This window comes from Camelus ferus, chromosome 22 (genome assembly GCF_009834535.1).
Source record: "Camelus ferus isolate YT-003-E chromosome 22, BCGSAC_Cfer_1.0, whole genome shotgun sequence".
Taxonomy (NCBI): domain Eukaryota; kingdom Metazoa; phylum Chordata; class Mammalia; order Artiodactyla; family Camelidae; genus Camelus; species Camelus ferus.
In genome coordinates this window covers 2201656-2226130 of record NC_045717.1, presented here as the reverse complement: position 1 = coordinate 2226130, position 24475 = coordinate 2201656, and the positions used below count along the sequence as shown (strand labels likewise).

The following is a 24475-nucleotide window of genomic DNA, read 5'->3' as shown; positions in this document are numbered from 1 at the left end:
GCCAGGAGGGAGGGGCATGATATATTCAAAGCGCTAAAAGGAAAACATCTGCCAACCCAAATATTACATCCAGCAAGACTGCACTTCAGAAATAAAGGAGAAAGTAAGACTTTTGCAGACAAACAAAAGCTGTATATTATGATATTTTGATATCTTAAACAAAACAAGCAAATGAACATACAAAAATAAAACCTTTCTGGCTGCAGACAGACTGCCCTTCCTATGGCTAAGTCAGGTCTTAGAGATGGCAAGTGATGCAGCTGGGAGAATGCTTTTGATATGCAAACTAATTCAGACCTCTGTCTGGCCTGTGTACGCCAGAAGGCAATATTTCTCTGACTTTATCACCCCAGAGCCAGCCAGATACAAGGGAACCAGGGACCACTCCCATAGCCCAATGCCTGTGAAATCACTCAATCTAGCCAGTCCTAAGCTGTTCACCCTGCCTCCCTTGCCTGCCCTGCAAAACTGAAGGAAGGCTCTGGCCTAAACCTTCCCCTTCCTGTCTTCTGCCTCCTGGCCACCCTGGTGTCTTTTCCATGTGGCCCTGTGTGGAACGCCATGCCTCCTGTCCCTAGGACCTGTGAATATAATAAACCTTGTTTGTTCTTTTCTGAGCCTATTTTGTGTCCTTTCCACAGTCACACCCAACTGACCATCCCATAAAAGAATACAAAATAATGAATATTTCTACATACTTAAATCTGATAATTTTTGATTAAATAGACCAATATCTTGAAATGCAATCTGAATACTTCTATATATTAAGGAGATGTAATTTATATTTAAAAGTCTCCATCCAAAAAAAACCCCCAGGTGCAGAGATTATTTCCCTGGATAATTCTAAGTGTTAAGCTTCTGATATTATAATTCAATGCGTGCAACCCTTGTCTCTCAAACAGAACTGGGATCTAGGTTTAAATGAATTTAAGTCCTGTCTTTAAGACCATGATCTTGTTCAGAATCAGATGGGGTCCACCACTGCCGCTGAACCTGAGGTCAGCCAACAGAAGACCTGTAGAGATGACCAGGCAGGACCTGAGGTTCACAGAACCCATAACAGCACTCTGGTGTCTTAATATAGTTCACTTTTGAGAGGGGAGATCCAGAACTCTGACCCTCAGGAATGTGGATGGGCCAGTCATGGAGCCGGTCCTGGGAAGTGGGAGTTGGTCTTTTGCACAAGGAAGAGCTGACTGGGACAGGCACCTCAGGACTGGGTTAGATGGCCCAGACCTACTCCCTGGATCACTGCCTCTGAGCCTGCCTTCCTCAGGGGCCACGACCACCCTGAACAAGGCCCTCAGCGGACTCCCGCAGCACCATTGCTTTGGGTCCCAGGTATTGAGGAGTAACTAGGAGAGAGAGGCAGGGACAAGCTCAGAGTGTGATGTCCTTCCAGTCTTGTGAGGACAGGACCATGGGCAAAGGCTGGTCTCATAATTTTCTACGCTGCTCAGGGCACAGTGTGATGGGCTGGGCTAGCCCCTGTTGGTCCCTTAAGGACCATGAAGTGGAATATAGAAGGGACATACCTGTGGGGATGTGTTCCTCCCAGTTCTGGCCCAGGGTTGCTGCAGGACTTCTCCATAAGGACGGGCCAGTGTTCACTTGTTGGCCTCATGAATATTCCGGTCTCAAACTTGTCAGCATCTGGGGACACTGTTTCCAGTTCTTTATGGCCCTTGGCTGGAGACCCTGGAAAATCGTCTTTGCCAGTATGTGATTCTTCTTCCTTGACTCAAGATGAAATTTCCAAAGGATTCCCCGTTCTTGTAGGAAATTCTGGATTTCCTGGTCTCTCCAAGGACTGGCCAGGAAGGGACAGAGGAATGTGGGTGCACCTTGGCATGGCTTACTCTGACACTTGAGAGGTTTTCAGAGGCCCTCCTCCACAGACAAGGCCCACTATGCCTTTCTGTCTGTCGGTGAGAGAGGATAAAACCTTAACGAGGAGGTTGGGAGCCAGCATCGCTGGGAGAAGTAGCGTCCAGTCCCTCTTCTCACGGGCTTGCCAGGAAGCATCTGTGTGTCCGGGTGTTGTTCCAGTTCACTCATGAATGACGAAGTCTGAAAGCTGACGGAACACAAAGACTCTGACTAAGTATTTTGTGGCCTGGAAGGGCTCTCCCTTTGTTTCAAGAACACAATCTGTGCTCAGAAGGGCTCTGGTCACCCTCTGCTCACCAGGACTGCATGGGCAAAGTCAGAGCTCCAGGTATGTGGAGACACAGCACCCCTACCCACCCCAGAGCTGCCCTGTGGGCCTGGGTGGGGAACCAGGGCTGGTGCAGGTCCTGAGGCCTGGGCAGAAAGTCTAGAGAAAAAGAAAACTGGCTGCGAGAACGTTGTGAGCAGAAAGCTTCCCTTGCACTTGAGTTTCTTTTCCTTCCTTTCCAGTTTATTTAGGGAGACACACCCTCCACAGACAGAGTGGGGCCTGTCTCACTCAGAAGGGAAGACGGCTCAGGAGACACACACTCCACAGGCAGAGTGTGGGCCATCTCAGAACGGCGAGAGGGAGCGACCAGGAGGTGTGGGGGTGTTTAGTGTAAAGTAAAAGCAGATACACACTCTATAGACGGAGTGGGGGCTGTCTCAGGAGGCAAGAGAGACAGAGCGACCACGAGGCATGGGAGCTGTTGGGTTTTATGGGCTTGTAATTTCACATGCTAATGAGTAGGGGGATTATTCCAACTACTTTGGGGAAGGGGTGAAGATTTCCAGGAAACACCCCACTCCCCACTTTTTGACCTTCTGTTGTCAGCCTAGGAGCAGTCATGGTGCCTGGGGGTGTGCCATGAGTCCAAACTTCCGCCATCTTGGTCCTAACCAGTTTGTTCTGTCCTCAGTGGCTGTGTTGCTCCTTCAATGGTTGTGCCCTGCCGCCTTTCCTCCCACTTTATTGAGAGTTTTCAAGTATGTACACTATACTTCAATTTTTTTAAAAGTTTATAAAATGCAAAATTAAATAAAGGAAAATAGTTCTAGAACCTATCCATCAGCTTCCTCAGATGTTCCCCAAGACTTCTCTAAAATCCTGAGAATGCCTCACTGACTAGCTTTCTTTAAAGCTTCAGCCTCTTGCCACGTGGCTGGCCTCTGTCTTACTTCGCTCTTCCCAGTGCACCCTCCGGAGACCATCTGGATGGCTACTGTGGTGGGGGATGGGGGATTGTTCATAATGTTTGGGAAAGGAGATCTAAATTCTGCCTTAAAAACTTTTCTCCTTGTCCCATTTCTACTTTTTGTTTAAGCCCCACCCTCCACCTTCAGTCCCAGTTCCAGAAGTTTCTGGTATTACCGCTCCTGCACTTTTGAGATTTCTGATGTATAAAGTCAGACTGGCTTGCAGCTTTTCTTACTGCTGTTCGGGGATTTGGCATTTTTCAGTTTTGTCAAGAAAATAATATCCGTCCTCTTTTCAGGTCCGAGGTGTTGTTGGTGTGTCCTTACCTGTCTTCTCCTGAACTTGTAAATTAACTTTTCAAATAATCCCTTTATTTTGGTTTTACTGGATTTTTGGAAAGGAATAAAATTTGATGTACTGTTAAAGAAAACAGTATTATCCTACGTGTTAAAAAATTGTTCGTGACATTTGTTAAAGGAAATGTGAGGCAGAGTTTATTCGGGGGGGGGGGCATCATGATGGGTATAGGGACCACTGCAGCGGGGAAGGGAGATTGGGCTTAATTCTGAATATAGCACGAGCAAGTAGGAATGTATAGCCAAGGAGCTAGGTGGGGTCAGAGAATAGAAAATTACTAAGAGAAAACACTAAGGTGAGGAGGGACCAACCTCACAGAACTCCGGGTGAAAGCAGACATCACCTGAGGCAAGGCGGAGGAGGAGTTACCAGATACCAAGGGTGATAAGGCTTGGAGAATGGGGGGATTCTGGGTAAACTGATTTAGTAGGATTCTTGCTAAAACTGGACAATGTAGAAACAAAAATGCAAATCCAACAGTTGAGGCCTAGTTGAAAAACAACTCAGAGGAGCCTGATTAGAGTTTGATCAAGGAGAAGCTCTGTCAGTGTGGCCAGCCGAATCACTAAATACTCCCTTTGCCTTTAAAAAAGATTTCTAGTCTTTTAAAAATGTCTAACTGGACTGTTGTCAAAGAATGTGGTACTTATGATGCCAATTCTTTGAAATGTGTTGAGACTTCTTTAATAGCTAGCATGAGGTCATTTTTTATAACAGTATGATTGAAAATGTTTTTTTTTTTTATTAATTTGGGGATGCAATATTTTGTCCATTAAATCAAACTTGTTAATTTTGCTCTTCCTATATTCTGTATCTTTAATGAGTTTTTTTGGTGAGCTTTTCTATCAATTACTGAGAAAGATAGTTTAAAAATAACTCTCTGCGACAGTGGATTTGTCAGTTCTCTTTGTGTTCTGTCAATTTTTGCTTTATACATTTTGAAGCTCCATTATTAAATACGTAAGAGTTCATGAATATTTTCTGTTCTTGGTGAATTAACTCTTTTACTGTTATGTAATTACCTTCTTTACCTCTAGCAATATTTCTTGCCTTAATGCTCTGTGTGTGTGTGTGTGTGTGTGTGTGTGTGTGTGTGTGTGTCTGCAGCTACATTAATTTTCTATGGTTAATATTTGCCAAGTATACCTTTTTCCAACTTTCCACTTTCAAGGTTTGTGTATCCTTATGTTTTAGTATATAGCTAGATTTATAAAAATGTAGTATGAGAGTATTTTTCTTTCAATTGGGAAGTTCAGTCCATGTCCTTATGGAGTAATTACTAATAGATTTGGATATATTGCTAACACCTTTTAATGTATTTTTTATTTATCTGAATTTTTATGTTTGTGGGTTTGTTGCAGGGGGTGGGGGGCAGGAGGTTGGTTTCTTTGTCTTTCTCCTTCTTCCTGTTCCATACTCTCTGCCTGCTTTTTGGGAAATTGCACACTCTATGTTATGAGTTTTAAAAAGGGCTATTTCCCTACCAGAACAACCATGATGAATATGTTCATGAAGTTTCTAATGTAAGAATAACCTTGTAGTCCTGAAGCAACTGTTTGATTCAAGGTATTTATCTTAGCACAGTGGTAGATTTTTACTTTGTTTGTCTGGTGCTATCTGGATTACCTTCACTTGATTAAATGAATTATGAAGATTTTCATGTTTTTCAATATTTTGAAATAGTTCAGACAGCTCTCAAAGAGAAACAGAGTTGGACACTAATTAAAAGCAGTAAAGACATTTTATTTAGTACCACTGCAATAAAGGAGAGAGGCTTCAATAAAACTGAACTCAACTCCCAATTGAGCAAAGTCAGCTGGGGATTTACAACGCCAACAAGCAGAGTAAGGGTTGGGGCCAGGGGGAATGAGTGGGTGGAAAATTACCAAATAGAAGACAGCAAGCCTGGAGGACTCTTGCTTAACTGGCTTAAGAAGATTCTTGCTAAAGGCAGGCCAAGAACTTAGATATCAAGAGTAGGGGATGAGAAATTTGATCAGATATCACGAATGGAGGGGATTCTACCTAAACTGACTTAGCAGTGAGACAGGAGGGAAGCAGGCAGGGCACAACCATCAAAAGAAAGACACAGCAATTGAGGGTATGACACAAACTGGTTAGAACCAACCAGGCTCAAGATGACGGAGGAGATGAGTTCCAGTGGACCTTGAGCCTTATATGCTCATTGGAATGTATCAGCATGCTAAATTACACACCCACAGGTGCCCTGACAGTTCCAAGGCTGAACATAACAGGCCAAAAAATGGGCGGTGGCCCAATTTTGAGAAATCCCTGTCCATTCCCCAGAAAAGAATAATCCTCCCACCCGTTAGCATATGAAATTATGGAGCCCATAAAAACTAATCACCCCACCCACTGGGGCCTCTCACCTTTTGAGATGCCCACATCGTGTCAATGGGGCGTGTATCTCCTAAGGAGCTCTCACTTTCCAGGACAATCCCATCTCCTAGAGCTGCTGCTCTGCCTTCTCAGACTGCCCACACTCTGTCTGTCTACGGAGTTTGTAATCTCCCTGAATAAACCTGCTTTCAATTTACAATGGCTCACTCTTGAATTCTTTCGTGCTGAAGCCAAGGAGCCTCACTTGATGGGGCACATCCCAGGAACTCACCCAAGAACTGGGACACAGCCATCCTCTGGTACCCCTTTTTCCTGCAACAGTAGGATTCTTGCTGAAACTGGGTTCCACAAGCCAAAGACGGCCCAAGGAGGAGGCCTAGTAGAAAAGAGAGCTCAAAGGAACCTTCCTAAAGTTTGGTCAAGGGTTGGGTCTTTGCTGCACCAACAGAAAGAGGCAGAGGAAACTAGCAGTTATTTTTAGAAAACCAAGTATTACAATCAAAGCTACTATACTGATCCGCCCTAAATGTCATGTCCCTCTCCAGATCCCGGTGGCAGATCCAGCTGGCCACACATGTAATTGGAGATTTGGCATTCTACACAGTGATGCTTTTGGAGCAAACAGGGCAGCACCTGACACTGAGCTAGAAAGGAAGCCCAGTAACCACCATTCGTGGAGTGCCCGCTGTGTACCGGGGACGTTAACCACATCCTGCTCACTCTACTGACAACTCTGTAAGCGACTCCTCTGGGCTCCCTTTATCTCAGAGCAGGGAGGTGAGCCTTCGCCACGGCTGTCTGCCCCTTCTCCCCTACCCATGAGTTAGAAACCGACAGACTCCAGAGACGGGCTACCTTAACGCAGCCGGGGTAAGATCGCCGAGCAGCTCGCTCATCGCGTGGCAAGCCACTACCTGACCGAAACGATGCAGTCGTCCCAGGAGCCAGCACCTCCCGTCCGCTGGAGACCCTGGCCCGCAGCCGGCCTGCCGCGGGCCCGCGCCTGCGCACTCTGACGCCTGCGCCTGAGTACTCCGACGCCCGCGCCGCGCCCCCGCGGCTTTGTGGGAAATGTAGTCCGGCGCCCAGGGTGGAGGCGCCGGGCGGGGCCGCATCGGTTCCCCGGCGGCGGCTCCTGCTCCCGCTGGGAGATGGTGAGTGCGGGGCCGCAACGGGAAGCGCCAGTCGGGCTGAAGCCGGAGGTCCTGGCAGGAGGAACCCGGCGCCGAGGGCGAGGCTCCTCAGGGTGGGCCGGGGCGCGACCTCTCCGGCCCTGCGCGGCGCCGGGCCCCTGGCTCCAGGTGCGCCGCCTCTCACCGCAAAGCCAGGCCGGGAGGGACCACCCGGAGCGGAGGGGCTGTCCCGGGGGCAGCGCGGGCGGGGCCCTGGCGCCGCGGCTCCGGGTCCGAGGGGCCGCCGAGGGGCCGCAAGCTCGGGGAGTCGCTAGGACTCCGGGCTCCTCCCCGCCGCGGACTTGCCCTGGGACCCACCTCGGAAGTGTCGGGGATGCTGCACCGGGGTGCTGGGGCTCCAGGCTCCAGCACCTGCCCTTTGTGTGAGCCGCCTCTCGGCGACCCGCCCGCTGTGGTTTCCTAACTCCGAGGGGCGGGGGCGGGGCGCTCCTCGACTCACCTTCGTAAGAAAGGGCAGGCCAACCCTGTGCGGGGCTCTACTTGAGTGGATCATTTGCTTTCTTTTTTTAAGATCAGTTTTTTTTTTCTCTTAATAAATAAATAAAAGGAAGAAAGGAAGACAAAGTTCATTGTAGGGCAGCTAGAAGATTCAGAGGAGCAAAAAAGGAAAAAAGATCGTTTGAAAACTATCAAAATCTGCATGGCGGCATGTATCTGTATAAGAATAGAAATGTTTTGTTTCTAAACAAACATATGGGTACTAGTATCCTTTTCTCCATTTACTTTTAAAAATGAGTTATAATCGCTTCTCAGCCTTTTGGCTAAGATCAAGTGTAGTATCTGTTCCTATCAGTTTAATATCCGATATGGCCTCTATCCGAGGACAATATATTAAATGGATTTTTGGAGGAGGGAGTTGGGATAGCAGCTTGCTACGTCCACTCCACGCATCCACCTGCTTTGCAGTACCTCCAGGAACGGTGCACCAGAAAAAAAAAAAGTTACGAAATACATTTGGTAAGGGATTTAAAGTGCACGAATCTTCAGCTCCGTGATTTTTTAAATAAATATTTTTATCTGCGTAAGTACAACTTAATCAATATGCAGTATAAACTTATTTTAACTTAATATTTGGAAGTATCTACTAATACCAATTTTCAAGAACGGCTAATGAATGTGAGGAAAAGTATGTCTGTGCCGTATTTAATCCTCTCTTTAGGCGTTGTGCTCTTAGGGTTGCTTTTTTTTCCCCTCCCCCCTGTATTATAAACAATATAGGCCATCTGGCTGCATATATCTTTGTATTCTTGTCTCATTCTGTAAATCTTCTCAAGTGACATTTCTAGGTCATACTGTAAGGCTTTTGATACCTCCTGTCCTAGTCTCTCTAGAAAATAGTAGTTTATAAACGTTGCAGCTAAGGGTGCCTGACTGACCCACACCAAGTCTAAGTGTTAATTTCACATCCTTCCTTCATTGATGTGATGTCACTTTTTTCATAACCTGAGTTCTTACATATAAAGTTTTTTCTGAACTCTTTGTGTTGGTAGGATTTTAATTTGTTCCACTGACCCTTTTCCCTGTCAGACTGTAACATCCATAAGGGCAGAGAGACTTGATCTGTTTTGTTTACAGCTATATTCATCCCTTCCCCTAAGAATGACGCCTGGTACGCAGTAGGTGGTCAGCAGTACATCCGGTGAATGAGTGATTTTGCTTGTTCAGTAACACTCTGTTCTGATGATCATAGCTTTATAATGTCTGGTGGGCAGAGTCTCACTCATCACTATTTCCTTTCAGAAACCTCCTAGCTGTTGTTACATTAACACAATTAACTTTTTTTAAAAATCATCTTTTCCATAACTAACTTCACAAGATTGTTATTTAGTTATAACTTGCCTCGGTGTATGTTCAGTTTATAAGTTAATTTCAAAGAAGTGACAGCTTAGCATGTTGTGCCATTCTCTCCAGGAATATGGGATGTTTCTGTTTAGCTTTATATATCCAAATAAACTTAATAAATAAAAATGATAGTTTTCTTTATGTAGATACCATACACTTCTTTTTTTAAGATTTATTGTTATTTATAGGTTTATTTATTATAAAGTGAAATTATTTTTAACTATTTGACTTTTATTTAGAGATTTCAATTTATTTTTATTATTTTTTAAAAAAATTGAAGTATAGGCAGTTACAATGTGTCAATTCCCGGTGTCCATACACTTGTTACTTGGCTTGTCTGTAGGCACTGTATTTTTGTTGTTGCAGAAGGCTTGTTTCTCATGTCTTTTCCTTCCCTCAGCTCTGACTCCTCTGGCTCCAGCCGGTCCCCAAGGAAGGACCCCACGGGAAGGAAGGAGAAGGCAATGGCTGCTGGGCCGTCACCACTGAGAGCACAGGTGAGCTCATGTTTCTCGCTCAAACCTCTCCCTTGCTCCTTGCTCCTAGACTGTCGGTGGGTCTCACCGCAGAAGACAGGGCTATTGCGATGTCCGAATGTTGGATATTTACAACACAGCCCCCCTCAGTACCCCTCAGATCTGTTCTCAGCTGTCACTTCCTCATTCAGCTGGAAACCCTGGCCTCCTGAGCTGCTGGTGCTGTTCAAGGGTCAGGAAAGGAACAGAAATCATGTGAGAGACAGTCCTGCTGCTTCTAGGGTTTATGGACTCTCAGGGGACATATAAAAGGTCGCATCTTTAGAAGGAACAGGCTCCATGATTGCACATGAATATGATAATAAGAACAAATATGGTTAAGTACCTGGATTGTCAGTGTTCAAGACCTGAAAAAAGAAATCAGTGTGGCGACCAGAAGAAGCACGATTGGGCAGGGACACCTGGAGAGGATTTGCTGTAGCGGAGTCAAGAGTGTCCCAAGTGTAAATCTACCGTTTTATAATAGCTGTGCTGCCTGGGGCAAGTGACTTGACTTCTCTGAAGCATCAGTTCCTCCTGGTGATGAGAGACGTAACAGCATTAACTGAGTGTTTGCCACATGCTTGGCCTTGGTAAGACTTCTGCAGGGTTTTGTTTTTTTTTTTCCTTTATTTTATTTAGTTTTTTTCTTTTTTAATTTTTTTTATTGAAGTATAGTTGAGTTACAGTGTTGTATTAACTTCTGGTGTACAGCATAAAAAAACAAACTGGCACAACCGGCATTTAGCTGCCCCGTCTCCTTAGTCTCCCTTCACCTGAGACACTTCCTGGGTCTTTGTCTTCGATGACCTGACGCTTTCGAAGAGCACAGGGATTGGTGTGAGACACATCAGGGCAGCATTAGAGCTCAAGTCCTTTTTTCATTTTTCCTCATGTTTTTATCTTTCCTACATTGGACACTGATGCGACTATTAACTGCCTGAGTATGACTTGTATTTGCCTTTAAATTTTATCCTTTTTTTTCTGAATATAAATATTAGGCATATAGTTGTAAAAAAATTTTTTTAAGGCTGTAAGATATACTTTCAGGTCTCAAATCCTCAAAAATAACTATGGATGTACATTCTTCTGTCCTTTTAAGATACCTTAACATCTTTTGCCCATTTTTATGTTGGGTTGTTTGTATATAAAAGAAGCCTTTTGTATAATGTGGATATTAATCCTTTGCCATAAATTGCCATTCTTGTTTCTTGAAATTTTTCCTTTCAATCTGTTTATAATCTTCTGCGGCAAATAAATTTTGACGTTTCATGCAGTTACCTTTCCTTTTCCTTTGCTTGGCTTTGGAATCATTGCTCTAAAAGGCTTTCTGGTCCTTTAGATTATAAAAGTACTTTTCTACATTTTCTATTAGCTTTATCGTTTTAAATTTGGATCCTTGAGTTATCTGGACTTTCTTGAATATAATGTGAGGTCAGAATCTTACTTTATTTAACACAGTGTGGTGAGGCAACTCATCATCCATCCATTCATTAAACAGGAATTTAGCAGCTGCCTACTGTGCTAAATGCCCTGCCAAACTGTGTTCTGGATGCTGGCGAGATAGCAGTGAATGAGACAGGCTAAGCCCCTTTCTCCTCGATCTTCTCTTCTAGAAAGAGAGGGCAGCAGTGAAGAAGCAGTGTTACTGAGGACACTGTTCAGTGCCGTGATGGCCACACAGCAGGGTGACCTGGGGGAGTGTGACTGGGGGTCTGTTTAGCTAGGCAGAGCCAGAGTGGCACCTCTGAGGCATTCAAACTGTGATAAACTGTTGAAAGAATCTATTGCATAATCCAGTTATTTTTCCATAGATCTGAGATGCTACCTTTAAAATATACTAAATCTATATATAAATAATATTTATATATAATACATAAATGTATGTGTTTTCATATTATATATTCACATGCACACATATACATGAGTTAATTTTTCTGGGTTCTGTTCTGTTGCTCTTTTTCTACTGTAGTTCCACACTATTTTATTTGTTTTAGAATTTATTTTATTTTATAAAGCAAATTCCCCTTTATTTTTCTCTTCAAAATTTTGGTTACTGTACTGTCCTTATATATTTATCCTTGTGGCCAAATGGTATTAACAATAGTAAGTTCTAACAGAAACAGTTAAAACATGTGCAATTTTGACCTGGTCTCCATTAAATCTGTATCACCTTGAAGAGGACCACCATCTTCACAATGTTTTTTCTTCCTGTTGAGTGGAAAAAATCACCCTTTGTTCTATTCAGATCTTGCATTATGGCTTCTGTTAACTTTGGTCACGAGGACCTTGCATATTCCTGTTAAGTGTACTCTGAGGTGTTTCATTTTCTTTGTTGCTGTAGTGACTGGGATATAACTTGATCACGATTGTGATTTTGTAGAAACAAATTACTTAAGAGTGCTCTTTGAAGACATTTGGTTGCTGTGGCGCCTGAAGCTTCATCATTATTAATGACTAATTTTATTAGTTATTAATATTACTAATTAATCATACTTTTATTATTATTATTAATCATACTTTTATCATTAAGATATCCCTGTTGATTCCATTTGATACTTGACCTTTTTAAGGAATAAAAACATCAAAAAAGCCTGTGTTTTAGGTTTAGGAGAACCTCTGCATGAGCGAGAGAAACCCAGGAAGCTGCTTATTTCAGACACCGTGCAGTTATCCTGTACCCTCCCCGTGCAGTGCTGGGGAGAAAAACCCGTAGTAAGTGCAAAGGAGAAAGGGAGAAAATGTCTTAGGGGATTAACAACAAATACGTTCTATGAGCGATGCAGCTAAGTTTCATTTCAGCCTTTATACCACAGTAAAGGTGTTAAAAACGTGTTTTTTTTTTTAAATGACAAAAAAAATGCCTTTCTGTACTTGTGTAGACAGGGCCCCACAGTTCCACAGCCGACACAAGGCCTGTGCTGGCCGGGGGCCCTGCACCCGAGGGGACGAGAGTCAGGGGAGGTGGGGGAACCAGGAAATCAGCCCAGAGGAGTCTGCGTTTGGGCTTTAATTTCGCCTCGTATGTTTAGCCAACAAGGCGATTGCTTTGTTACGAATTTATTGAAAGTAGATTGATTTTTGGAAGGAGAATGTCATATTTCTGAACTGTCATCCTTTTTGCAAAGCAGCAGCTTATGTTTTGTTTCCAGCGTACATCCTGCCTCACCTTACTGAGGTCTCGTGCCCTCCCAGCTTCTTCTTCTGCTTGTTTGCACTTGACTGCGTGTTTCAGCTCTACTACCCCTCGCCCCCACCCCCGCCTTTTTTTCTTTCACTTTTTGGTTTGTATTTTAGGTGTTTCTTTCATATGTGCCATTTAATTGGATTTTAAACCAACCTTACAGGTTTTGTTTTTTAATAGATAAAGTCACCCCATTTGTATTTGTTGCTATACGTGTATCAAGCCTTTTGCTGCTTACTTAATGACTTATGGTTACTATGCGTTCTTGTTTCTTTTCCTTAAATTTGTTGCATTGATAATTTTTCTTATTTCCTTTTTTCCTTTCATAAAATGGAAAGTCTCCCATGTATTTATATCTTACTAGTAGCTACTTTCACTTTTCTTGATAATATTTGTCAGTGATTTTAAACATTTTTTATTTTTTTGATACATTGATTTTAAAATATTAGGAGAAAATAATGAGGTAGGAAGATAGTAAACTCTGTGCCTCAGGGCTGACACTTTTTCTGGAGTCCTCAGCCAGTAGGATGTAAAACACACAAACTGCTTGGAAATTGGTTTTGCTCCGTCTCTGGTCTCTTTAGTCCTTCCTTCTCCACTGATTTCCTTCTGTTTGCCTATTCGCACATTACAGTGCTCTGTGTCCTTAAATAAAGACCTTGTCCATTTCCACAACTTACTCCTTCTTTCCTTACAGTTGTATCTCTCATCTTCACAAGAAGTTTGAGGTAATTTCATCTGACCGCTTCTGGTTCCTTATCTTCCTGTTATTCTTGTTTTTCCCTTTGGTAGGGGAAGGTAATTAGGCTTACTTACTTATTTTTTTGGTGGAGGTACTGGGAATTGAACCCAGGACCGCATGCATGCTAAGCATGCGCTCTACCACTGAGCTATAGCCTCCCTCTCTTTTATTCTTTTATCCACTGTAAGTTGACTTCTGCCTTTACCTCTCAGCTGAAAGCTCATTTTGGAACCAGCAGATTCTTTCCACTCATCATTCTGTTTGACCCACCCGGCTTCTGAGAGCGTGGACCTCTCTCGTCCTTGAAGCCCTCCTTCCCCGGACCTTCGGTCCTGAGTCTCCTTCCATCTCCCCGCCTGTCTTTCTCTCCATCTCTCAGCTGCTGAGGGCGGCAAGGGTCTCTCCTTGGGCTTCCCCTCACAACAGGAGGAGTTGGGTGGCCTTGGGTTCAAGCTGTATGATCTTGGGGAGGTTCTTTAACCTTTTTGGGTCTCAGATTCCTCATCTATAGAATGATGGCTTTAATGCTATGAGTCTAGCTGGTTGTCATTTGAATGCTATGAACTGAGGCATATGAATTCCCTACAGGTACAAAACTGAGTCCCAGAGTTATCATTTATGGTAACCACCACTCAGTTCGTGTTCCCTCCTTGTATGCATTAGGGTTCTCCCGATAAACCGAACCAATGGGATATACGTAGATGTACAGAGAGATTACGTGGGGAGTGGGGGTGCACGACTGTGGAGGACAGAGAGCCCCCACGATCTGCCGTGTGCACTCCAGATGGCCCAGGAAACTGTGCTGCCATCCCACTCCAGACCCGGGGGCTGAGTCCGGGGACCGATGGTGCAGGTCCTGAGTCTGAAGCCTCGTGAACTAGGGGCACGGATGACCAAGGGCAGCAGATGACGGCTGTCTTGGCTCAGGCAGGGTGAGCGGACTCGCCTTTCCCTCAGCCTCTTTGTTCTGTCCGGGCCCTCAGCCCACTGGGCAAAGCCCTCCCACCTCTTGTGGACTCTGTCTCCCGATGCAGGTGGGAGCATCCTCGCAGAAACGCCCAGAAATAGGTCATGCTTTACCAGCTACTCGGGCATGCCTTGGCCCAGTCAAGTCAACCATCACACTCATTACCCAGAGATGAATGCTTACAGTTTTATTTCCTAGTCTGGGGGCTACAAAACAAGGCTGAAATGGGCTTATAAATTGGAAATGCCATTTTTAAGTCAAGCTGGGTGTTTTCTTGGTTGTCTCGTAGGCCAGCCACTTTCTGGATTTCTCCCGCTTGCACATGCTTCCCCCCCACTAACTGGAATTCCTGCCCAATTATAGTAAAGCCTAAAATTCCATGTGCTGCGTCTACAACTTGGAGCCTCACGTTACTCCAAAGACCTAGCTGTGAGGTCCCCTGCTCTCGCCAGACACACCCCCACCCAGTGGGAAGGGCTCCCCCCACCTGCCTGGCCAGCTCCCCTATCAGCCCAGCCAGGTACACCCCTCCCAGTCCTCAGCCTAGTGGGTTTCATCTCCCTACCAGCCCACAGAATTGTTCAAACAAGCCGATCCCATCTTCCCGTGGTTACCAAGGGTCACCTCACCCCCTTGTCAGTACAGAGCCTGCCTCCCACGGCCCCTGCTAGTTCTCTGCTCCCAAGTGCAACCCCCGAGTGTCCTCCGCCATGCGGGTGAGGATCTGTGACTGATAAACTGCTCACAGTCTCATCTGTCCAGTGCTGGGTGTCACGTGTTCGGTCATCTTGTGCTCTTTAGGGTTGGGGACCCCTCCGTCCGTCATCCGTGGGTGAACAGGAGGCGATCCGAACGCCACCTCCTCTTCCTCGGTGCTAACCTAGAGCAGCCTTCGGTAGCTTCCCCCTCGGCCCCCTGGACCTCCTCTTCCGTCCCTAAATGCCAAAGCACTTTCTATATTTACCTCTGGATATTTCATGGTAATGTCCGTTTTTCTTGCAGGTGTTTGGTTCCTTTGGGAGGATGACACGTTCTCCTCACATAGCTCTCTCTATCCCGTCCCTTCTAATGCTGCTTGTTTTTTCCACTCCCTTCGGAGGGTGTCATTGGCGCAACCCTTCCCTTGAGCGGGAATTTATAGCTTCAGGAGTCGGGGATGTTTGAGGATAAGTCTGTGGATTTCATCCGGGAGGAGTGGATCCAGCTAGACACTGCTCAGGGGAGCGATGCTGGAGAGCTCCAGGCACCTGGCTTCGCTGGGGAAGGACGTCTCCTTGTTACTCGGACCTGCCTGCTGCCACCTCCCCGCCGTTGACGTCTTGTACAGCCTGTGAAATTCGTGAATTTGGGCTTGAAATCCTGATACTACAAGGGCGTTGCTTTAGGGTGGGTTTCTTGGTGTTCTCTCTTTCAAGGAGAAAAACGTTTTCTGTAGAAAAGGGGAAATGGGAACCTCAGAAGCCCTGAGGGGAAGCGATGAGACACAGGCTGGGAGTGGTGCTCAGACTCAGTTCAGAACCCACATTTAGTGTCTCTCCTTCTGAGCAGGGCACCAGCTTTCCAAACCAAATGTGATTTCTCAGCTGGAGCAAGAACTAAGCCTGAGGACAAAAGAACGCCCATGGTGCCTCTCCCCGGGTAAGGGTCAGGCTGCCAGCACTTGCCCCGGGAGCGGCACCGTGGGGAGAACCACGTCAGGGCTCCCTTGGTCTCTTAAGACCTGCACCACTTGCTGTGTGTTTTCTCAGATGCCTCCGCACTGCTGACATCGCTCACCCTCCCGAGGTGAATGCATTTTTTAAAATTTATATATATGTACCGTTCATTGTTCTTAAGAACGTTTAGAGCTTTAGCTTTTTAAACTTACAGAGTTATCAAAGGAATAAAGCCAACCACAAAATAAGAATTCACTCAAACAGATACATACACCCTGCTATTAACAGCAACATTATTTATAATTGCCAAGATATGGAGCATTGTAAGTGCACGTAAGTAGATGAATGGATAAAGAAGATGCAGCATATATATGTAATGGAATACAGCTCACCCATAAAAAAGGAAATTTTGCCATTTGAAGCCCTTCATTCACTTTTTTTTCACTTCAGAAACCAGAATTTTATAACTGGCACAAGCATTTCCATTGCCTCAGAAACAGCTACATTTGTAGCATTTTTTCTTAATTTATGTATTTTGGGTATGGGGAGATAATTACATTTTTATTTATTTGTTTATTTCTTAATGGAGGTACTGAGGATTGAACCCAGGACCTTGTGCGTGCTAAGCACACGCTCTACCACTGAGCTACACCCGCCCGTTCTCGTCCCTCAGTGTTTGATCTGCAGCTGCTTCCTGTTCAGTCCCACGCTCCTCTAAGCACTGAATGCTTCTTGCTCTTTTGTTATCGGCTTTCTAACCCCCCTCACAACTGGAATTTCTCTTTTAGACGTTATCCCTGACCTTTCTCCGCATGGAACACCTTTATCTTTACTACTAGACAAAGAAGTGTTGATCACCACTTCTTTTTATACATTGTTTAAATTGAAGAGAGAGGCCAATACTTTTTGATCTCTGGATAGTGTACAGCTACCTAAGTACAAAGTAATAAAAGAAATCTTTATAAAAAATATTGATAGGAATAAAAATCATCTTAGGAACACCACGGCTTGTTTCCAGCAAGCTTTCTAAAGAGCAGGATTCTAGAAGAGCCAGCGGGTCGAAGGATGTACACGTCTTCCTGGCTCCGCTGCATACTGCACGACTTTTGGATATCGTCTTATATTTTGAATGCTAATTTTTTAAGTATAAAATGATCACTTAAGGTAGCTTTGATATAACTTTATTACAGATTTCTGTGGATTCGATTACTATTGCTATTTGTATTCTTATATAAATAACCACCAGATATTTTTGGAGCACTAGGCCCTGTTCCTAACACTGCGGACAGAGCAGCAGCAAAACAGGCAGTTTCCACGTGGAGCTTATAGTCTAGCGGGGAGACAGTAAATTAATAAAGAAAGAAGGCAGGGAGGGAGAAGGTGGGGAATGAATGTGGTAGTCAGGTGCTGTGTGGAAAACAGCATCGTAAGGAAAGTCAATCAGTTAGCAGAGTGCTGCTCTACAGGGGTGTCCAGGGAAGGCTTCTTCTTTAAGAGGACTACTGAACAGATACTCAGAGTGATGGGCCATGTGGGAGAACATTCTGGGTACCAGGAACAGCAGGTGCAAAGACCCTGCGGTAAATTGCATGGCATTGTGTGAAGGGAAGGGTGCGGGATGCCAAGGTTTCCTTAAATTTTGTCTTCCAGCCCTTCTGTGAGAAAACTTACTTCTACTCTCGTGTTTTCTATTTCTGTGCTCCTTCTAACCTCGGAGTGCTCCTCCTTTTTAAATAGCAATCTTTTTAAATGCACGCGTTACCTTCTCTTGACTGTAGGAGGATATATAAATTATTTTTTTGGTTGGGGTTTTTGGGTTTGTTTTGGCTCTCTTTTGGCATGTGCATGCAGCCTTTCCCCCTTTCCTCCCCAGATTATTTTAGTGGATTTGTTTATGACTTTTTCATTATGCCACTGTCATGTTGGTGGGTTTTGTGGAAGCAGCAGAGGCAAACAAAGGTATTGTTCATGCTGTGTTTTCCTCTCCCACATTTTTACCCATGTTCCAACTTCTCTGTTGGCCTGAATCCTAAAGATTCTTCACTTACATGTTGCATTTCATACTGTATTTTTCCTGTCTCTTTGAATATCCGTCTCGCCACTAATATGTAGGCTCATGGAATTGTCACGACTGAGCTTACTTCTCTTTATATATCCCCTGCCTAGCACACTGTCTGCCAGAGTAGGTGTTTACTATGTTTGTTGAGTGACTATTAGATGGCATTAAGTAGAATGTTTAGTAATCAGGTAAAACTATAGCTTTGAGAGTTATAATCATATTTGTGACATGTATCTCAGTGAATAGAAGGAGTGGTCAGAGAGGGAGGAGAGAGTTTATGGAGGAGAGCTGGGCCAAGGGAAGAGAAAAAAACAGAGAAGAGGGTGGCATGCCAAGTAAGAAATGAGAAGTGTCGCTGGTCTGAGCGTTGAGGAGGTGGCCTGGGACCGGGAAGACCGCTGTGGTCTGTGGGAAACGTGCTGTGGGTGGGAGCATGAGGAAGGAAACAAGCAAAGTCTTCTAAGTACAGACTGTCCTTTCAACAAAGTTCACTTTGAAGGAAAAAGAAGGGCAGGAACTGAAAGAAGTCAGAGCTCAAGTGCCTCCTGTGTGCTTTTGACCGAGGAAGAGCCTTGAATGCATTTACAAGAGCTGAGGGACATCCATGAGAGAGGAGAAACTCAACACAGAAACGAAGAGGCAGAGAACGGAGCCCAGAAAACGTGATGGTGTGCAAACGCCACGTCTTGTTCTTTCCTGATTTCCTCCGCCGTTATTGCCAGATTAAGCCACCCGTTGGTCTCACTGTGCCGTCCAAACCCAAGATGAGAAAGCGGCGGGTGAGCGCCGTGCTCAGCTCCCGCCCTGGTGTCATCTGATCGACCCAGCAGCACACTCCCCCAGGGTGGGTACTCCCAACCCCTCGGCGGTGGAGGGAGCAGGCCCAGAGAGGTCAAAGGGCAGGCCGGAGTTTGAACCAGGCTCTTTGTTTTCTTGGGTCTTCGAGCTTAATGCCAATTGTAAAAAAAAAATCATAACTTTCTTTCCTTGCCTTGCTCTGACTTCTTACCTCTTAGTATAGCTAGTAAAAACAGAACTTGTGCCTCCTGGCCTAATTTTCTTTTGTAGATGATGGTTTTCTTTTTCTGTACTGAAGTGTCCGTGTGTACAGTGATTGAATGCTTTGTTAAATTTTGCTCGTGTCTTATAAAAGCTGAGTCACAAATGTAAAGATAAAAGTGTTGTTCCTAGAGGCGGTTTTATCTAGTTAACTTGCTAACATGGAAAAGGAAATTATGGAATGTGGAAAGCAGTGAATTTTTATCCTTTGATCAGTGGTCATTAGACTTAAATCAGTTAAGGTTTCAGTTATGAAGGAAACAAAGGTAAGAACATGGGTAAAGTATTAGAAATCTATTATCAAAGATTTTGTCTGAAAAATAAGGTGCCGTTAGGGGTTCTATGACATTTTAAGCTGTCCAGGAAGCTACCTTGAACTACCTGTGAACACGGAAACCTGTTCGTGTTTTATACATGATTTTTGTATCCCTCTCAGAGATGTACTGGGTTGCTGCCTCTGAGTGTGTGTGTGTGTGTAAATATATGTGTGTGTACACACACACACACACACAGAATTCATAAACTCTGTACCTTCATGCTAACATAAGCCTCTTAATTAATGTTTAATATAGGCACACATCTTTGCTTCCATTAGTAGGAAAGTTAATGTAAAAGACTATAATAAATGTAGATGTTTCCAAAAAGTGTGTTCCTCCTTGCACGGAGCAGGCCCAGTTACCTGGAGGCTGGAAGTCTGAGGCCGGGGTGCGAGCACGGTTGGGTTTCGGGTGAGGGCCCTCCTGGTTCACAGCAGACAGCAAGCTCTCTGGTGTGCCGCTTCTTACAAGGGCGCTGATCCCATCACGAGAGGCTTTACCCTCATGACTTAATGACCGAAGACCCCAGCTCTTAATATTGTCTCCTTAGGGCTTAGGCTGCAATATACAAATTTGGGGGAGACCCAGACATGAAATCTATAACATTCACTGTTTTCAAGTATTCTGTTCCATAAACATTTGACAGTTTAGTTATCTCTTCTCTTGTTGCTGGACATTTGGGTTGTTTCCAGTTTTTCACTATTGTACACAATGCTCCTTTAAAAATTATGAATCACGGTGGACCTTGGCCAGACAGTTACCTTGTGTATGTACCTACTAGAGGACTCGCTGGATCACAGTCTGTGTGCCTGTTTACATCACTAGGTTGTGCTAAACTGTTTTTCAAATACTTGAATCAAATTACACTCCTACGAACAGTGCGCGCAAGTTCCATTACGGTGTGTCTTTCTAAAATCTGAAGCTGTCAACCTGAATTTTTGAATTGTTACTCAGGTGGATGTGGTAATAGTATCTCCCTGGGGCCGTAATCAGCCTTCTCCTGGTTACTGCTGGGTTGGCATCTTTGCTTATGTTTACTCGCTGTTCAGGTTTCCTTCCCTTAAGTGCCTGTTCAAGTCTTTGGCCCATTTTTTGGCGGGCATAGTGTTCCACAGACATTGTTTCCCAAGTCCAAGTTCTAGAGCTCTTTTCGGGTCATGTGTTACAAGTGTCTTCTCCTGGTATGTACCTTTTGTTTATTTTTTGTTAACTTTCTTTTTTATGTCTTTTGATGATTGGAAGCATTTATTCTCCCGTTTGGTTTTTATGCTTTTTCCCCCTCGCTCTCCCGATTTTATTATTTTAAACATTTCTTGAACCTCTATGTAGTTCCCAACTTGGGTATCTTCTGTGTATCATTAATGTTTGAATAGTTCTGCCTGTCTGGACTTCGTCTAGCAGTGTGAATAGATGCCCCACTCAGGATGTTCTCAGAGAACCTCCGCTGCACAGCTGGCTGTGACGTAGTGAGGTGGGGCAGGAGGCAGCCCCGGTTCCGGTGTGCCTGCTGGTGTTTCACACTTGACCAGACAGGTCCTCTCTGAGGTTACCTGGCTGTGTATGTGCTGTAGAGGTGGCGCCTACTCGGGTTTCCACTTTTTCGCTTCCTTTCCATAAGCAGGTCAGGCTGGAAGGAGGAGGTCCAGTTAACACATACCGTTTGCTTCGCAGTAAAGCCTCCTGCCCACAGGCCTTTGGTCTGTTGGTTCAGTGTGGATCTCTGGTCTGGTAATCCTGATCAAGCTGACCAGCTGACTCTCCATTTGTAGCTTCCTGCCCTCTGCCTCTCATTGTCTCTGGGCTGTTTTGTCTGGGATGAGAAATGGGATCTGAGAAAATCAGTCTGAGTGGCTGCCAGGTCTTTCTTTCAGCCCCGTCTGCAGCAGATCCCCCTGCCCGCCCCTGCCCCTGCCACCAGGTCCTGTCTCTAAGGAAAGGGTGGGCCCTTTAGGGCTCTCTCACCTGAAGGAAGTGAGAAAATTACATGCTCCTTAAAGTTGGGGGGCCGCGGGGGGGGCTTTTAGATTGTGTTGTCCTCCCTTCAAGTGTGTCCTGGTATTTGATGTTCCAGACAACTGTGTTCCCGAAGGATAGTTTATGTACATTTTACTTAATCCTTATCAGATTATTTTATCCTCATTTTATGTCTGTGAAACTCAGACCCAGAGAAACAAGTTACGACTTAAGATGATAAGTGTTAACAGCCAGTGTTTAAACCCAAGTTTGCCTGACTCCAGGGTAAACATTCTTTTCCCTGGGTTACACTGTGATGCGCTGTGAAGATTTACTGTCAGAATTGCAGACGGTGCTGCAGGAGGGAAGGCACTGCTGGTAGGGATGCCCGAGGAGCGTGGCAGGGCTTCCTGGTCTGCCTCTCCCGGTCCCGGCTTGTCTGTCTGTCTCCCCTAGTTCCATCTTCATTATTTAGTCTTGTCCAGTGGTCGGTGACTTCGGTGTCCATCCCTCCTGCACAGCTCACGCTGCCCTCTGCCTGCCCTGCTTCTACTTCCCCCCCCTCCCTTACAGCTCTCTTCCTAGTTGTAGGGACATCTTTGAAAAGCTCTCAAATGCCCTATAATTATTCTCAGTTTCATCCTCTGATTCCCACCTCATACAGTTCCTCAGCCTCCCAGCACAGAAGCCAATGAACTTTTTATTTGTTTCAGACTGGGAGACAAGCCTTCAAACCAAAGAGTCAGCTAAAAAGCTCAGCATTACTGAAGATTCGTCCCACGGGGTGATGATGGAAAGGGCGAGTCCCTGGCCTTCTGCTCTGGGGGAAGCCTGGGAACCTGACCATTGGCTTGAGGGGCAACAGAAAAACCAGGATGGACATCTGGACCATGTGCAAGTTACCCACAAGGAAACCCTCACTGAGAGAAGGATGTGTGGAGGTAATGAACTTGAAAGGTGTTCCATTCAGGGTTCAGTCACGAATACACAACAACCTATCCCTGTGGGAAAAAGCCCTCACAGGCAGAACTCACATGCAAAAGACACTAAACAAAATGCTGGGTTAATTAAGACTCCAAGGATGTTTGCAGGAAAAAAAATCTATGAATGTAATGTGTGTGGGAAGACCTTCAGCCAGAGTTCATCCCTTCTTAAGCACCAGAGGATTCACACGGGGGAGAAACCCTATAAGTGTAACACATGTGGGAAGCACTTCATTGAACGCTCCTCCCTGACTGTGCATCAAAGGATTCATACTGGAGAGAAGCCCTACAAATGTAATGAATGTGGGAAAACCTTCAGTCAGAGCATGAACCTCACTGCTCATCAGAGAACTCATACTGGAGAGAAACCGCATCAGTGTAAAGAATGTGGAAAAGCTTTCCGCAAAAATTCGTCCCTCATTCAGCATGAAAGGATTCATACTGGAGAGAAGCCCTACAAATGTAATGAATGTGGGAAAGCTTTTACCCAAAGCATGAATCTCACAGTGCATCAGAGAACTCACACGGGGGAAAAGCCCTATGAGTGTAATGAGTGTGGAAAAGCCTTCAGTCAGAGCATGCATCTTATTGTACATCAGAGAAGTCATACCGGAGAGAAACCCTATGAGTGCAGTGAATGTGGGAAAGCCTTTAGTAAGAGCTCGACCCTCACCCTGCATCAGCGGAATCACACTGGGGAAAAACCCTACAAATGTAACAAATGTGGGAAGTCCTTTAGCCAAAGTACATACCTCATAGAGCATCAGAGACTTCATTCGGGAGTAAAGCCTTTTGAATGCAATCAGTGCGGAAAGGCTTTCGGTAAGAACTCATCTCTTACTCAACACCGCAGAATTCATACTGGAGAGAAACCTTATGAGTGTCCGGTGTGTGGAAAACATTTCACTGGGCGATCGTCGCTGACCGTGCACCAGGTTATTCACACTGGGGAGAAGCCGTACGAGTGCAGCGAATGTGGGAAGGCCTTCGGCCAGAGTGCTTATCTTATTGAGCATCAGAGAATTCATACCGGTGAGAAGCCCTATGAATGTGACCAGTGTGGGAAAGCCTTCATTAAGAATTCATCCCTGACAGTGCACCAGAGGACTCACACAGGAGAGAAGCCCTATCAGTGTAACGAATGTGGGAAGGCCTTCAGTCGGAGTACGAACCTCACACGGCATCAGAGAACTCATACGTGAGGAGAGCTTTCCTAGGACCCTTCACCGTGGTTAACCCTCCAGTGATAACCCCATTAGGTCACGTGATGGAGAAACCTAGTGAATGTAACAATCGTAGGAACCTCTTAGTTGAAGTACAACATACCATATCGGAGAGGACAGGCCACCGCAGAGAAGCCGTATAAAAGTGGAGAAATCTTGATTGAGAAGTAAAAGTAAGGTTCAGACAGCTGATGCTGTAAACAAGGGCCATTCACGCGGAAGGTGCGCTCTGCTGTCATGCTGCAGATTCCTCTCTGGGCATTAGGGACTTCACACTGGAGAGAAGAATGGGAGTGCTTACCTGGGCAGCCCGGAGGCCTGACTTGGCGTCCTGGTCTGCCGCTGACTTGGACAAGTCACCTGCTTTCACCAGGTCCTAGTGTCCTTATTTGGTAAATGAGGGACTTTTTTTTTAGAAGGCTCCGAGATCCCTATCAGCTCTAAAATGCTACAAACCTATAAATATAATGAATGCTGGGAAATCCTCCATCTTTTACCATGTCAGGTGTGTCACCCAGATGCTCCTGTTCCACAGTCGGGTTTCCCTGGATGTTCTGAGTCAAAATTCCCTACCTCTGCCAACGCCTGTTACCACCCCCCACCCCCCCGCGCGTTGTTACTCTCTCCCCTGGTGCACTGGCTCAGTGCTCCCAGGTGGCAGAATACTTGTACAGGTCTCAGAGCAGCAGCATGCCGTTTTAAGTTCTCAGTAGTCGTTAAACTATTGTCAAATAAGCTATTTAGAAAACACTGTAACAAATACAGCCTTTGAGTCCATAGGATTCAAACACACATCTTTGTCTCATATTCTGACGACTGAAGTGACAAGGGGAAAAGGCCAAACGCTAACAGAGACAAAAATTCGACACGTGAACAAAACCTTTGCAACTCACAGCATGCTCAGAGTAATCACAGGGAGAGGGTGAATAGGTCTG

At 45.1% G+C, this 24475-nt stretch overlaps 2 protein-coding genes and 1 non-coding gene across 4 annotated transcripts in view; all 3 read left to right on the top strand.

Annotated features, from left to right (window-relative positions):
- The first annotated feature begins 6899 nt into the window (after positions 1–6899).
- ZFP2 (ZFP2 zinc finger protein) lies at positions 6900–24332 on the top strand. Of its 2 annotated transcripts, none has more exons than XM_032464913.1 (3): positions 6900–7002; positions 9284–9380; positions 22048–24332. In XM_032464913.1, exon 3 carries the CDS (start codon positions 22122–22124, stop codon positions 23517–23519), a length of 1398 nt encoding a protein of 465 aa, XP_032320804.1. In that variant the 5' UTR covers positions 6900–7002; positions 9284–9380; positions 22048–22121; the 3' UTR covers positions 23520–24332. The 2 variants fall into 2 exon arrangements, with proteins under 2 accessions (XP_032320804.1, XP_032320805.1); XM_032464914.1 differs by lacking the exon at positions 6900–7002 and adding an exon at positions 7009–7149.
- On the top strand, positions 7783–7972 carry LOC116659172. Its single transcript, XR_004314454.1, has one exon. It is a non-coding gene; the product is annotated as a U2 spliceosomal RNA (small nuclear RNA).
- Positions 9304–24475, top strand: part of ZNF454 (zinc finger protein 454) — a 34793-nt gene continuing 19621 nt past the window's right edge. Inside the window, 1 exon segment of the mRNA XM_032464912.1 lies at positions 9304–9380. The gene's annotated coding sequence lies outside the window, so the exon portion shown is untranslated.

Excerpts from the sequence above, each read along its gene's own strand:
- ZFP2 (XM_032464913.1), top strand. The coding sequence starts at position 22,122 with ATGATGGAAAGGGCGAGTCCCTGGCCTTCTGCTCTGGGGGAAGCCTGG.